At 54.3% G+C, this 13649-nt stretch overlaps 1 protein-coding gene across 1 annotated transcript in view; it reads left to right on the top strand.

The window, feature by feature from the left end:
• The window catches only part of Rgma (repulsive guidance molecule BMP co-receptor a), a 45210-nt gene extending 31561 nt beyond the window's left edge, over nucleotides 1-13649 (top strand). Inside the window, exons 3-4 of the mRNA XM_028893283.2 lie at nucleotides 2382-2896; nucleotides 11074-13649. Coding sequence (XP_028749116.1) covers nucleotides 2382-2896; nucleotides 11074-11775 — 1217 coding nt within the window. The 3' untranslated portion in view covers nucleotides 11776-13649. The remainder of the gene's footprint in view (nucleotides 1-2381; nucleotides 2897-11073) is intronic.

Here is a 13649-nt window from a genome sequence, read left to right as displayed (position 1 = left end):
AAGCTCTACAGATGGGAAAACTGTAACTCTTCCACCCAGTGTTTTCCCTAATGCTCAAATAAATACATAGCTTCTCAAACTAAAAGAAAAACATGTTCAACAGGTACCAACCAAAAGGAACTTGTTTACCAAAGGTATCGAAAACACGAGTAGCCCCAGTCTGAGCCTAAACCCCGAGTCTCAAGATAGAGACTGACTTCTCTATAGCTCGTGCCTTAGTCTCTGTTCTGTCGCTGTGAAGAAGCATGACCAAGGCAATTCTTATAGAAGAAATCATTTAGTTGAGGGCTCGCATACAGTTTTAGAGGTTTCGTCCATGATCATCATGGCAGGAAGCAGACAGGCATGGCACCAGAGCAGTAGCTGAGAGCTTTGCATCCTGATCCGCAAGGAGCAGGCAAAGAGGGACTGGACTTTCCAGGGGCTTTTGAAACCCCAAAGCCCACCTCCAGTGACTTGCCTCCCAATCCTTCCCAAACGGTTTCCCTCCCTGGTGACTAAGCATTCTCATACATGAACCTATGGGGATCATTCTCATTCAGACACCACAGCTCAGGTGTGAGCCCTGGCACAGACACCTTTAGGAGCAGAGTGCAAGCACCCCTGTCCCCTAAGTAGGTCAGAGCTCCATAGCAGACCAGCAGGCACACATCAAAAACAAAGGCATACCCAGGGAGCCCTACTGGGAGGAGTAAGTGTTCCCATCAGGCTACCCTCAACGAGTTCTTCTCATTTTGATGTGAAGCTTGATTTTCAAAGGAAGTCCAACAGGGAAGAAACAAACTGAATTTTTCAAGGTTACAAGCCAAGTTACCCAGGTCCAGCCCCTTTCCCTTCGGATACCTCCCTTGCCAGCATTGGGCTGTGTGACCTTCTGGCTGGACCTCCAGCCCCTTTATCCTGGGACCTGCATAGAAACGTTGATCCTGCTGCATGGGTGCATGCCTGACCATTCATCGTCACTGTAGGTTGTATGGAAGAATCTAGGAGGCCAGGAAAGGCTAGATTGCTTGTGTCCAGATACAAGGTGTAGGTATGTTAAAGCCTCGGTTCTCAGACATGGCCATCTCTAAAGTCTCAAGGTTTGTGAATGACTTTATTTGCCAGCCAGGTAGCTCGGTGGGTAAGTGCTTGACATACAAAACTAGCAGCCCGTTCAATCCCCAGAGCCCATGCAAGGAGCTCCACAGTCACACACAGGTCTGTAATGCCAGTGCACCACTAGGGAGAGATGAAAAGTAAAGGCAGATGGGGGTGCAGGGGGAGGGGGTCTGTCAGAGTCTCATGGGCCAGCCAGCCTGGAGTAGGAAGCATGCATGGCAGGGACAGCTAGCCAGAAACCCTGCTTCAAAAAGGTAGCATGCAAAAACCAACTCCCCAAAGATGTCCTCTGGCTTCCACATGTAAGCCGTGGCAGGCACAGGCGCGCACACAAGCACATCCTCGTAAGTTACAATAATAATAACTACAGCAGATTCAAGGTGACTCTTTCAGCTTCCCAGACCATAGGAAAGAGAGAGATGACCAAGGAAGCTGGTTCCTCTGTGACAGGATACAATCATCACAGCAGCCAACATTGATTGAATTTAATGGTGTTTCCTGCCCACCCTAAGAAACAGTCCCTGGGAGCTCAGGACCCAGGACCTCCAGAGATCGAGGACTAAGACCTGTGGCAGGGTCCCTCGGTATGACAGGAAGGATCCCCCAGGAAAAGTTGAAGTCAGTTTGGTATCATGTCATTGTTCTGCCCTGGTGGAGGGACTGGAGAATGCATTGATTGATAAGGTTTCCACACTTAAAGCTCTGGGCCCCATGGCTGTGTGAGATAAATCATTAACACTCAACACATTCACACAGTAGATCGTATTGTTATTCCTTATTTCAAATGAGTGTAAAGATGTAGAGAGTTCTGCAAGGTCTCATGGTAGCAGGAATGGGGGGCACATATTTAACAGTAGGGTTTAAATGACTATCACATTTCGGTTGCTAGGCATTTGCTAGAATTCTTGGAGGTAGCGGTGAAGTATAAGTGAATAGAGTATCTTGTTTGTTTATTTGTTTTCTTTCTTAGGTATTGGCTTTTTTTTTTTTTTTTTTTTTATGCCCAAGGATGGTTAGTCAACAATCACCATCTGGCTAAATGCAAATAAATGCTGGCCCTTTTCTGCAATCTGGTCCATGTACCCTGACCCTCCTCACCATAGCAGGCTATGCAGAAAAGTCTGGAAGGCTAGATAAGGCAAATTACTCCACAGTTCACTTATCAGTGGACATGTATTTATAGGTGGCACCCTCTTAGGTGAGGTCTCCCCGCACCTCTAACCCACAGAGGTCTATAGAAGAGGGTCCCAATATGATGGCGCGTCTGTTCTTCTCCATAGCCGTCACCCCCTGCAAGATCCTCAAGTGCAACTCTGAGTTCTGGAGTGCCACGTCAGGCAGCCACGTCCCCGCCTCTGACGACGTCCCGGAGTTCTGCGCGGCCCTGCGCACCTACGCCCTGTGCACGCGGCGCACAGCCCGCACCTGCCGAGGCGATCTGGCTTACCACTCGGCCGTCCATGGCATAGAGGACCTCATGAGCCAGCACAACTGCTCCAAGGACGGCCCCACCTCCCAGCCACGCCTGCGCACGCTCCCACCAGCTGGGGACAGCCAGGAGCGCTCCGATAGCCCCGAGATCTGCCACTATGAGAAGAGTTTCCACAAGCACTCGGCTGCCCCCAACTACACTCACTGCGGCCTCTTTGGGGACCCGCACCTCAGGACTTTCACAGACCACTTCCAGACGTGCAAGGTGCAAGGCGCCTGGCCGCTCATCGACAATAATTACCTGAACGTGCAAGTCACCAACACGCCTGTGCTGCCCGGCTCTGCCGCCACCGCCACCAGTAAGGTAAGGGGTTTAGGGTCACAGTGTTCAGACTCTGCTGGCGCCAGGATGGCTCCGGCCCCACTGGGTTCTCATGGTCAGTAAAGAGGTCAATGGTTTAGAAAGGAATGTTCTGGAGATTCCTTGTCTGGAGATAAACCAACTTACAACTATGTCTGTATTTTTGCCTCTAGTGTGGTGGCATTTCTCAGACTTCTAGACATTGCTCACAGGGAGTCATGAGACCCCCCCAACCCCCCCCCCCCCCCCCCCCGTGCGGGAAATCAGCATATACAATATATGGGTTTATTTGCTTAATTGTTCAACTTTTCTAAGTATTGCATACATGAGTACTGTATTTAAATCATTTCTACCCCCTTTCTCTCCCCACGCCAACTCACGTGTCCCTCCCCAACCTTTCAAATTATTGACCTCTTCTTTAATTACTGTGGTATATATGCACGCTTTATATTGTATGATACACAACCTCCTGGATCCATTTAGTGTTGTCTGCATACGGGCAATCAATAGCTGCTGAGAGAGGGAAACTCAGTCTCCTCAGGGATGAGCCCTGATAGGTTAGTCCCAAGTGCTTAGCCCTAAACACGCACACTCTTTAATTAAGCAAACTGGAGTAAGGATAGCCCAGCGTGGCACAGATACGGAAAGCCGTCTCTGAGTGAGGTTGGGTACGGTAACGGTAAGTGTTAGAGAAACTTCGCTCCTGATATACGTGCTTACATGTATCCAAGTGTGCCTCACAGGTGAAGATGTGAAATGGATTTCCTACTGCCCTTGTAGTTCTAAAAGCAGAAGTTCAGAGGACGCTGCGGAAATGGCTTAGTCAATAAAGTGCTTGCCATAGAAGTGTGAGGACCGAGTTTAGATCACCAGCACCCACACGGAAAGCCATGCCGCAGCACATGCCTGTAACCCCAGCCGTGGGAAGGCAGAGACTAAAAGCCCCTGCCTGGGCTTGCTCGCCGGCCAGTCTAGCTGAATCGGTGAGCTTCCATTTCAACAAGACACACACACACACACACACACACACACACACACACACACCCGTCTCAAAAAGAAAAGCGGAGAATTAATTGAGGAAGACACCTATATTGACCTGACCCCTACATATCCATGGACTCAGACACACTTCACATACGAACATAAATCCATAAATAAAGAGTTCAGAAATATTCCCCAAACACTTATTGTCAAGCCTCTGGAATAGTCTCACCTCCAGACTCTTATCTTGGTAGAAACATGTTAAAATCCAATCAGAGGAGTCTGGTCTGTGTTCCTTTCTCTGGACCAGTGGCCTTGCCACCTCTGCGCCTGCATTTATAAATGCAGCCGCTGTAGAAGGTGAGAGTACTGCTCTCTGCACCCCTGCTCCAGGATGCATGCTCTCCTCCTGGCTGGTTGGACCACTGCGATGGGCGATGGGGTTGTACGATATTGTATGATACACAACCTACTGGATCCATTTAGTCTTTCTTTCTTTCTTTTTTTTTTGTTGTTGTTGTTGGTGGTGGTGGTGGTTGTTTGTTTGTTTTGTTTTGTTTTGTTTTTTAAGCCCTCAGTGGAGTCTGAGGATGTGATACAGTTGTTAGATTGCTTGCCCAGCATCCAGTCCCCAGCACCACATAAAACTAGATATGGTGGCACATCCCTGTAATCCCAGGACTTATAGGAAATAGAGCAGAAGTATCGTTAGCTCAAGGTTACCCGACATAATGAATTTGAAAGCAGTCTGGACTATGTGAGACTTTGTCTCAAAAATAAAAAAGAGACAAACAGATCATTCAAGAGTTTTTATGTGGGTTCAGAGGCCAGGGCTGTGGAATGGCATAGATGAACAGCCTACACTACTGGGTGGAGTTCTGCCCTGTGTCTCCTTGACTTATCTGGACCCTGAGAGGCGAAGAGAGCCTTGAGTGCCTGGAATGGGGGGAGACAGAATGGAGTATGGACCGGCCTAACAGAGTGCTCCAGGGGTCATCCAGAAGCCCGCTCTCCTCCTCCTTGGGGCCAGCCAGCCCTGCCTGACTGTCGTAGCTCCTTTTGACGAAACAGGAGGTGCCAGGAGGCAAAGGGACTTCCCCACCCAAAACTCCTGAGCCTGGAATGTTCTCCACTGCCGTGGAGCCAGCTAAAGGCCACGCTCATTCTCCAGTCCAAGGAGGGCTCCCTGTCTGGGTGGCAAGTCTCAAGTCCTGCTCACAAGCCAGTGCCTGAAACATCTAAGAGACACGACCCCATTTCCCAGGCAGAGAGATACTCCTACCAACCCCAGATTCTCTGTCCCCCACTTCCTTCTGCTGGGAGAGGGGAGTGTGCCTCCAGTGACCTCTGACTTGCCGGGGGGTAAGAAAGTTATCAAGGTGAGGGGGCGGTGCTCTCAGGCAGTGGGGACACATCTGCCCTCCTCAGTGCCTGCCTTCTGTGCTGCCAGCCCCGTCACCGGAGCCCCCTGGGGCTTCCAGGCTGGCTAGGAGACAGTGGGTCTCTTTCCCCAGGAGGAATGTGTTGGAAGACCACATGGTAGGCTGGGCCAGGCTGGCGCACAAGGCTGTTTCTGTTTCTTCTCTCCCTGCCACACCCTAGAAGAGGACAGTGAGGTGACCTGGCAGCCAGAAAAAAAAAATGCTCCATCGCTACCACTTCCTTCTGCTCTGGTGGCCGTGACCTCCCAAAGGCGTTCTCTTTCTGGGCCCTCCTGGTGGGTAGGAAACAGAGGGGTCTTCACCATGGTTGCCCTACCAGCTTCAGAGTACCAAATCTTGATGCCTAGAGGTCAGCGAGGCCAGAGCGCCCCCACCCACCCACCCACACACACACCCTCCTCCTCAGAAGACTTCAGGGTGCCCCAGGCAAGGATCCAAACACCTTCCTGTAGCGTTCAGCTGCTCACCACCCTCCTTCCCCAGAGCCAAGGTAAATGAATGTTGGGAGCCCGAGGCGGTAGCTTCTAAATGCAGCAACAGACACAGCTCTGGAATAGACCCAGTTGTCCCCCTGCCCCAGGCTGTGGGCTCCTGAGGGCCGGCATCTAGGGCCTCGGGGAGACCTAAGGATGTAAGTAAGGCATGAGGGATGAGGACCAGGTAGCTGCTGCTCCTCTTGACCTAAGAAGGTGTCATCACCCTGTGAGACAACAGAGCCCAAACACAGATCCGTGTGTGATGAAGGAGGCTGGGCCTGGACTTCTGTCGCCTGGTGTACTAGGAGGCAGCGTGACTGGCCTTTAAACACCGGGCTTGAGGTACACCTAGACCCCAGCGCTTGACACGGTAGTGCTGTCCACAAGGCCAGGAAATTAATTGTCCGTTTGTTCCTGTGCTTCGTTTGACGCCTTTCAGAGGTCGGCTCTCATGCAGGCTTGATGCAGGCCTCTTGGCACCAAAGAACGGCCTGAGCAAGAACGGGAGGCCTTCCCTGCCCAGACCAGCATGGAGGTTTCCAGACTGGTATGGGGCGGTGCGGCAGAGCTTGAGGAGACCAATCCTCCTTCCTCTGTGACCCAGACCTTTGATCTCAGCAGGCAGAGTGCTCTCAGACCCCATCAGCCTGGCTCTGCCAAAGACCGGACAGTGACTGTGTTGGTATCTGTAGCCAAGGCAAACTCAAGACTCAGACCAGACCGGGAGCCTTGTGGGCCCCAGATGAGCTTACCTCAGTGGCCGGTTTCCACGGCCCTGGCGTTCTGCTTGTTCGTGGAGGCTCTTGCTCCGCGAGTGTGTGTGTGTGTGTGTGTGTGTGTGTGTGTGTGTGTGTGTGTGTGTGTGCTCTCTGATCCAGCCACTCTGATCCCACCTCTTACTGCCATGCTATGCCCTCCCTGCTGGCACCTCCTGCCTCATGCCAACAGCCCAGCACAGGGTGCTAGAGCAGCAGCATGTTTTGGCTCTGGCACTCTTCCTCGGGGGAGCTGGCAGGGTCTGCCACTGAGCTGGCCCCTGATGACAGCCAAGGGACGGGGAACATGGGGAAGCAAGGGGTGTAAGAGACTTTTGCCCCCAAAGCAGCATAGTCTCTGGGGGCCTCCTCTCCCCACAGTCTAGACTCTAGCTCCAGCTGTGTCCACCCTCCCCCTGCTGCCCCCTCCTCTACTTCCCAGAAGCAGCCTAGCCCCAACCTGGTGGCCTTGCTCACCCTCTGTTGTGGAAGCCCATGTGCAGGAAGTCTGGCCCCACATGCACACTGCCTCACCCGGGGCCGTTGTACATTCCCAGGGCACCGCCATTAGCCCTCCCGGCCCCTCCCTTTATCTTCAAGGGCAATAGAGAGAGGGTTTTCTACAGACGGACAGACAGACTCGTCAGTCAGCATCCCACTCCACTGACTCCTCCCAGTTTGGCTGGTCGTGCCCACTTTATAGGCAAGGAAAACTGAGGCTCCGAGGGCAGGAACTCCGCTCTCTACCTCCCCCACCTTCTTAAGCCTTGTTTATTTCCCCCTAGCACTCAGAAGCCTGTTACACCACGTACTTATATTCTCATTCTCTCTCTCTCTCTCTCTCTCTCTCTCTCTCTCTCTCTCTCTCTCTCTCTCTCTCTCGTGTGTATGTTGGGGAGGCACTGAGAGGTCCGGGGGCCCCTTTGAGAAGGAGGATACCAAAGGCAGAGAGTCATCCATGCATGGTGGGTTGGCAGCCGGCCGCCAGGCTTTCGACAGGGCCCCCTTCATGTTGTTACTTGTGGTTGCTTCCTTGGCACAAGTGCCAGGGAGTCAGGCAGCCTGTCAGCCTTCCAGGAGGCTGTCTCCATGAGAGATGGCGGTTCGAGCCAAACCAGCCTTTCCTGTTCAGTGATGACGCTTGGCAGGCAGGAGCCCCCTTCCCCATGGCGGTGTGGCCTTGCACACCAAACAAGAGCGCCCGCGTCCCTCACCCTGCCATCCCTCCGATGACAGGCCCACCCACTTCCCAGACCACCCTGGCTGGGCCACCTTCATCCCTGCAGGTGCCGCCACACCACAGTGGACAAGCTGTTGGCCGGGAGGAAAAGGAGAAGCCGGAAGGACCATATGGAGTCGGATTTTCTTAGGTCAGGGACAGGAGAATTGCTTCCTGTTCTTGTGGCCCAAGGCTTACAGCTCTGCATCAGGGACAGGCTCCGGCCTCCTTTGACATCCCTGTGCATGCTGGAAACGGGAGCCCTAGGGAGGGAAACGGGAAATGGAGTCCCGTGCTTAGGAAGCTGTGCAGCCAGTGCCTACAGGGCTCACACTCTGGGGACTCAGGCCTCCCGAGTCTTTCTCTCAGGAGGCAATAGGAGGGGGCCAGTTCCTCCTCATACTAGGTGCACCCCACCCTGAACCCGAGATAACATGGCCATGGGAAGGTTCTTGGTTCTTTTAAAGTCAGAAGGAAGATATTAATATGATCTAGTCCAGACTGTATTCTACAAATAGAATCTAAAAGATGTTGGAATAGGAGTTTGGGGTTTGGGTTGGTTGGTTCATTGGGGGGGGGGGCGGTATTGTTTAGGATTTTGTTGTTGTTGTTATTTTGGTTTGATTTTTAGTATTTCTATAGAGTAAGGAACCCACCCAACCCCCCAAAGCCAGAGTACCCTAGCCCCTAAGAGTCCCATGGAGCCTAACTAATGACCCTACTAATGTTCCTCCGCCGCTCCTGCCTGTGGGCCTATGGTACAGTGTGACCACGGGGCTCGGTGTCTTCTCAGGTCCCAGGACCCCTGGCTGCCACCATTTACTGCCTGGTTAGCATGAGGGACCCACAGAACAATGGACTCCTCCAGCAGCTCTGAATACTTGTCAGCCTGTTCAGCCCAAGTGCTCAGAAGCCACTAGGTGCCACTGCTCTGGCCCGAGGACACTCTGCTTACCTGGGCCTCCTAGGCTCTTTGCAGCTGTGGCCATCTGGGGCTGCATCCAGGCACTGCCTGCCACCCCCAGTCCTCACATCTGGCCTCTCTGTGGCTCTGAGCCTAGGTGCTTTGTCTCATCTACTTCTGGCCCCCACCAGAGTGGTTCCGGTTTCTGGTCCTTACACTTGTTGGGCCAGAGATTCCCTTAGCGCCCCCAGGGTTGTTGCCCTTGACCCTGCGAGCCTTCTGAGGCTGTCGTCATGGCCCTCTCTCCTGGGAGAGCAGCCAGGTAGAGAGCATCCAGCCTCAGCCAAGCCCCACGTGCCCTCAGCAACCTGCTTCCCTTCCTTGGGTCCCTTAAACCAGCAGATCGCCTCGGGTAGAAGTGGGGGGCGGTGTCCCCCTGGAGTCCCATCGGCTAGCTAGCCAGGCCCCTCTCCATGAGGAGTGAGCGTCGCTCTTCAGAGAGGAGAATGGTAACTGACTGAGCCTGGGAAGGGATAACACAAGGATTGGAGGGTGACAGCGAGTCCCGGCAGCTCTGGGTGTCACCTCGCCCACATGCCCCCTCCCTCCATGGCTTCAGGCTGGGTTTCTGGGGTTTTGTTGCCCTCAGATGAGCACAGCCCTCATGGTATCCCGGTTCCCCATCCCACCTCCTCCCGCAGCTGAGCGGTTGGTTCCCAGCAGCAGCTGCAGGGGGTGGCCATCCTTTTCACAGTCTTGTTGTGTCTCCAGCTTTGCATCCTCCCTGGAAAACAACCAGACACCTCGACCAGGGTGACAGGCAGGAAAAAATCACACTCAGCCCCTTCCCAAGCTGCCCAGCCTCCTACCCTATGCGCCAGTGGCCGAAAGAACCGAGAACAGCAGGGGTTCTCAACCTCCCTGGTGCCGCGACCATTTAAGACAGTTCCCCAAGTTCTGGTGACCCCCCCCCCAACCATAAAATTATTTTCGTTGCTACCTCGTAAACTGTCATGTCGCTACTGTTAGGAACTGTAATGCGAATATTTTCTTTGGAGATAGAGGGTTGGTGGAGGGGTCACGACCCACGGATTGAGAACCACTGTCCAAGAGGTTAGAGACCCAAAATTAATCCCGGTCCTGCCTTCTGTGGCTGTGTGACCTTGGGTAAGTTACTACAGCTCTCTGAGCCTCTGTAAAATTGGGGGTGTCGCCTGTCCTTGGAATGCCACAGGAGACTAGGGATGATAGCAGCAGTGCCGGAATGCCAAACACAGCGTCCCGGGCTCTCAGGACACTTACTGCTGGCCCTAGCCAACCGGCTGCCTCCCCTGAAGCAGCCCCGCCCCGCCCTTCCCCTGCAGACCACAGGCTCCATGTGGAAATGACCTCCCTGCTCTGGCCTGCATGGGAGCTGCGGCCACAGCCTGATGAAGCCTCTGGATTTCTTTTTGGTTGATAACCACCTCCCTCCTTTCCCTATTCTTCCTCCTCCCCAGCTTGAAGTGACCCCCAAAATTGCCTCGGAGCCATGATCTCTGCCCTCGCTTGTGCGGATTTTGCCCGTTCATCTCCGAGCGCTGCCGCCCTCCCTCCATAATGCCTGCTGCTGGGCTCCATGCAAGCCAACCACGGTGTCCGCGGGGCTGCCCCTTCCTAGCATTCTGGCATCTGGTGCTGCTGGCGCCCCCTGACTGGTGGCTGCCCTTCCTAATCACTTTGCCTCCCCTCTCGGCTCTGTCTCCCTCGGTGTCTCATTTCTGCAGACACTTGTGGTTACCCTTGGGCCCACACAGATAATCCAGTGTGTCTCCACCACCACCCCTTAACCCAGTCACATCTACCCAGTCCCACTTGGTATGCCACACTCATGAGTTGGAATGAATCCGCGTCTAATGTTTGGGGGAGCAGAATTTTAGCCTGACCAGAGTGGACTAAGGACCTTTTATTTCTAATTGGACCTTTTAATATTAACTTTATTTTTTTATTTTATCTTTATGGTTCACCTGTCTATAGTGAATGAGCTGATTTTTCTAATTAGGGTAGTGAACTAAAGTTTTTCTAAGTAATTTTAGTATGTTAAAAATAAAAAAATCCAGGTGGTGGTGGTGCATGCCTTTAATCCTAGCACTGGGGAAGCAGAGGCAGGTGGATCTCTGTGAGTTCCAGGACAGCCAGGACTGCAAAGAGAAACCCTGTCTCAGAAACAAACAAACAAAAAACAATTACAAAAAAAAAAAAAAGTTATGAAGAAAAATACTAAATGTCCAGCAGTGTGGTTGGTATTGAACTGTGACCACTATGGAGAATGGAGGGTCCACGGCGTCTCCCAGTTTCCTAAAACCTCTAAGGCACATCTCCCCCGAGTCCTAATCCACTCTCCTCTGCCCCCCTTCTCCATAGCTCACTATTATCTTCAAGAACTTCCAAGAGTGTGTGGACCAGAAAGTGTACCAAGCGGAGATGGATGAACTTCCATCAGCTTTTGCCGACGGCTCCAAGAACGGCGGAGATAAACACGGGGCCAACAGCCTGAAGATCACAGAGAAAGTGTCAGGCCAGCACGTGGAGATCCAGGCCAAGTACATCGGCACCACCATCGTGGTGCGCCAGGTGGGCCGCTACCTGACCTTTGCTGTCAGGATGCCCGAGGAGGTGGTCAACGCCGTGGAGGACCGTGACAGCCAAGGCCTCTACCTCTGCCTGCGCGGCTGCCCGCTCAACCAGCAGATCGACTTCCAGGCGTTCCGTGCCAACGCCGAAAGCCCTCGGAGGCCGGCCGCTGTCAGCCCCTCCCCTGTGGTCCCCGAGACCTTCCCGTATGAGACAGCCGTGGCCAAGTGCAAGGAGAAGCTGCCCGTCGAAGACCTGTACTACCAGGCCTGTGTCTTCGACCTCCTCACCACCGGGGACGTGAACTTCACGCTGGCCGCCTACTATGCCTTGGAGGATGGCAAGGTGCTCCACTCCAACAAGGACAAGCTGCACCTCTTTGAAAGGACTCGGGAGCTGCCAGGGGCTGTGGCCGCCGCAGCGTCTCCCTTGGTCCCCCGGGTGCTCCTTGGCACCTTCACGCTTCTGGCCCTGCTGCCCGTGTTGTGGTAGACGTTTGGCCACGGAGGATGCAGAGGGAGGGGCAGGCTCCTGCACGGAGCCTTGGGCTCTGGCCCCCACGGCCTCTCCTTGGTCTGAGGGCCGGAGCCAGCCACAGGATGCAGCTGGGCTCCCCGTGACCCGGTGTTCTCTGCACCACTCAGCAACCGAGGTGGCCTCTGGCTGATGATGGCCGGTACCGAGCCATCCTCAAATGTTTGGGCCCGAGGCTCAGGGCCTGGGACAGCTCTCCTCTCTCTCTCTCTCTTAGTGCACGCGACAAGGTTGTGGTGATTGGTGCTGTGTTTTTGTGACGGTAGAGTTTGGTGAGGGGGAGAACAGCTCCCTCCACCCCGCCCTCCCACCGTGTGAATGTGCAAACCAGAGCCCCCCCCCCCCCATAAGCTGAAGTCCCGCCCCGTTACCAGAGAGACACTGGGAAAGTCGGCTCCTCCCACCCCCGCCCACACAATGCACTGAGACAGGCCCGGCTGACTGCTGCACACCTACTCTGGGGCCTCGTGTGCCCTCCCACATGCGCACGCACACACTGTTACACAAAGCACACTCGCACACACTAAAGCCCGTGGGGACACCCCCAAGCCACCACGTCAGTGGGGCTAAAGCAGTTCTTTCCCTAGGCAGGGCCTCCTTAGCAATATGACATCCCCAGAGGGCCCCCCGCTCGGCATCTTTAGCGAATGGACGTTACCTTGTGGCCCGTAGGCTGCACCCTCCTGGTACCTCCCTCCCGCCCCCGCCCCAACCCAGTGTTACACAGAGATTTCCCCGTGCGTCCAGCTACTGTGGATGTGAGTTCGAGGTGCCATTCCCAGGCACCAGCCTGCAGAGCCTCACGGTTGGAGGGAAGGTATGTTTTTTGCCTTGAGGTCTAAGCAGGGCCACTCATGGGCTCGGATCCCCATCTCTGGCTCCACCCTCGGCCCCTCTCCCATTGCACTTATGAAATCAAAGTGCTTGGTTCGGAATGTTTCAACAGAGAAGTGATCCTCGGTTCCTGCCCCCACTCCACCCCCAGTTGCCTCCCCACCCCGTTAGCAGGTAGAAGAGCCCCTCAGCAGGGGTCTTGGGGGCCTCAGGGCATGAGCAGCAGGACCCAGTGGACAGGGCCAGCTGGCCTGCCCTGTCGGCTCTCTCCTCACCCGCCCCCTACGCTTCCCTGACTGCTGGTCGGCAGCTCCACGTCCCCACCCCAGACCTCTCGCCTGGATTTCTTGGTGGGAAGAACAGCGTCTAAGAGGCCTCCCAGCACCAGGTCCCCCGGCAGCGTCTCCACCCACTAGTACCTTCTTGAAACTCTCCGGCCGCGTGGCCAGAGGCCTGCCATGGGGAGCCTAGCTTTCCTTCAGCTCAAGGTGAGCGCCCCTCCACAGAGCCCAGAGCCATTCCCATCTCTGCTGCTGTCCCAGAGGTGCCCCCCTCCAGGGACCAGCATGGTGGCGCAGCTGGCCCCATGGGCCACCCAGCCGGTGGCCCCGCAGCCCACCCCAGCCCCAAGCAGCAGCCCTCTGCTGTTCCCCAGGGACCTCTCATACACTGGCCAGGAGGCTGCAGAACCTGCCCCTCCCTCCCAGAGGTCCTGACCCCTGCCAAAACCACATGGGTAGCTGGAAAGGGTCAGCCCGGGGCCCCCGCCTCCTCCCTGCTGGTTTTTTAGGTATCCCTATGTTGGAAGTAAAAAAAAAAGTTGAAGCACTTTATTTTGGTTGTGTTTGATCACGTTCTGCTTGGAAGTGGGGACCCCTCACTGTGTCCACATGTCTGCGACCTGTGTGGAGTGTCACTGCGTGTACATACTGTAAATTATTTATTAATGGCTAAATGCAAGTAAAGTTTGTTTTGTTTTGTTTTGTTATTTTCTTTTA

Source organism: Peromyscus leucopus, chromosome 1 (genome assembly GCF_004664715.2).
Source record: "Peromyscus leucopus breed LL Stock chromosome 1, UCI_PerLeu_2.1, whole genome shotgun sequence".
Taxonomy (NCBI): Eukaryota; Metazoa; Chordata; class Mammalia; order Rodentia; family Cricetidae; genus Peromyscus; species Peromyscus leucopus.
The sequence above is the reverse complement of the archived record's forward strand: the minus strand, read 5'-3'. Positions and strand labels throughout refer to the sequence as shown.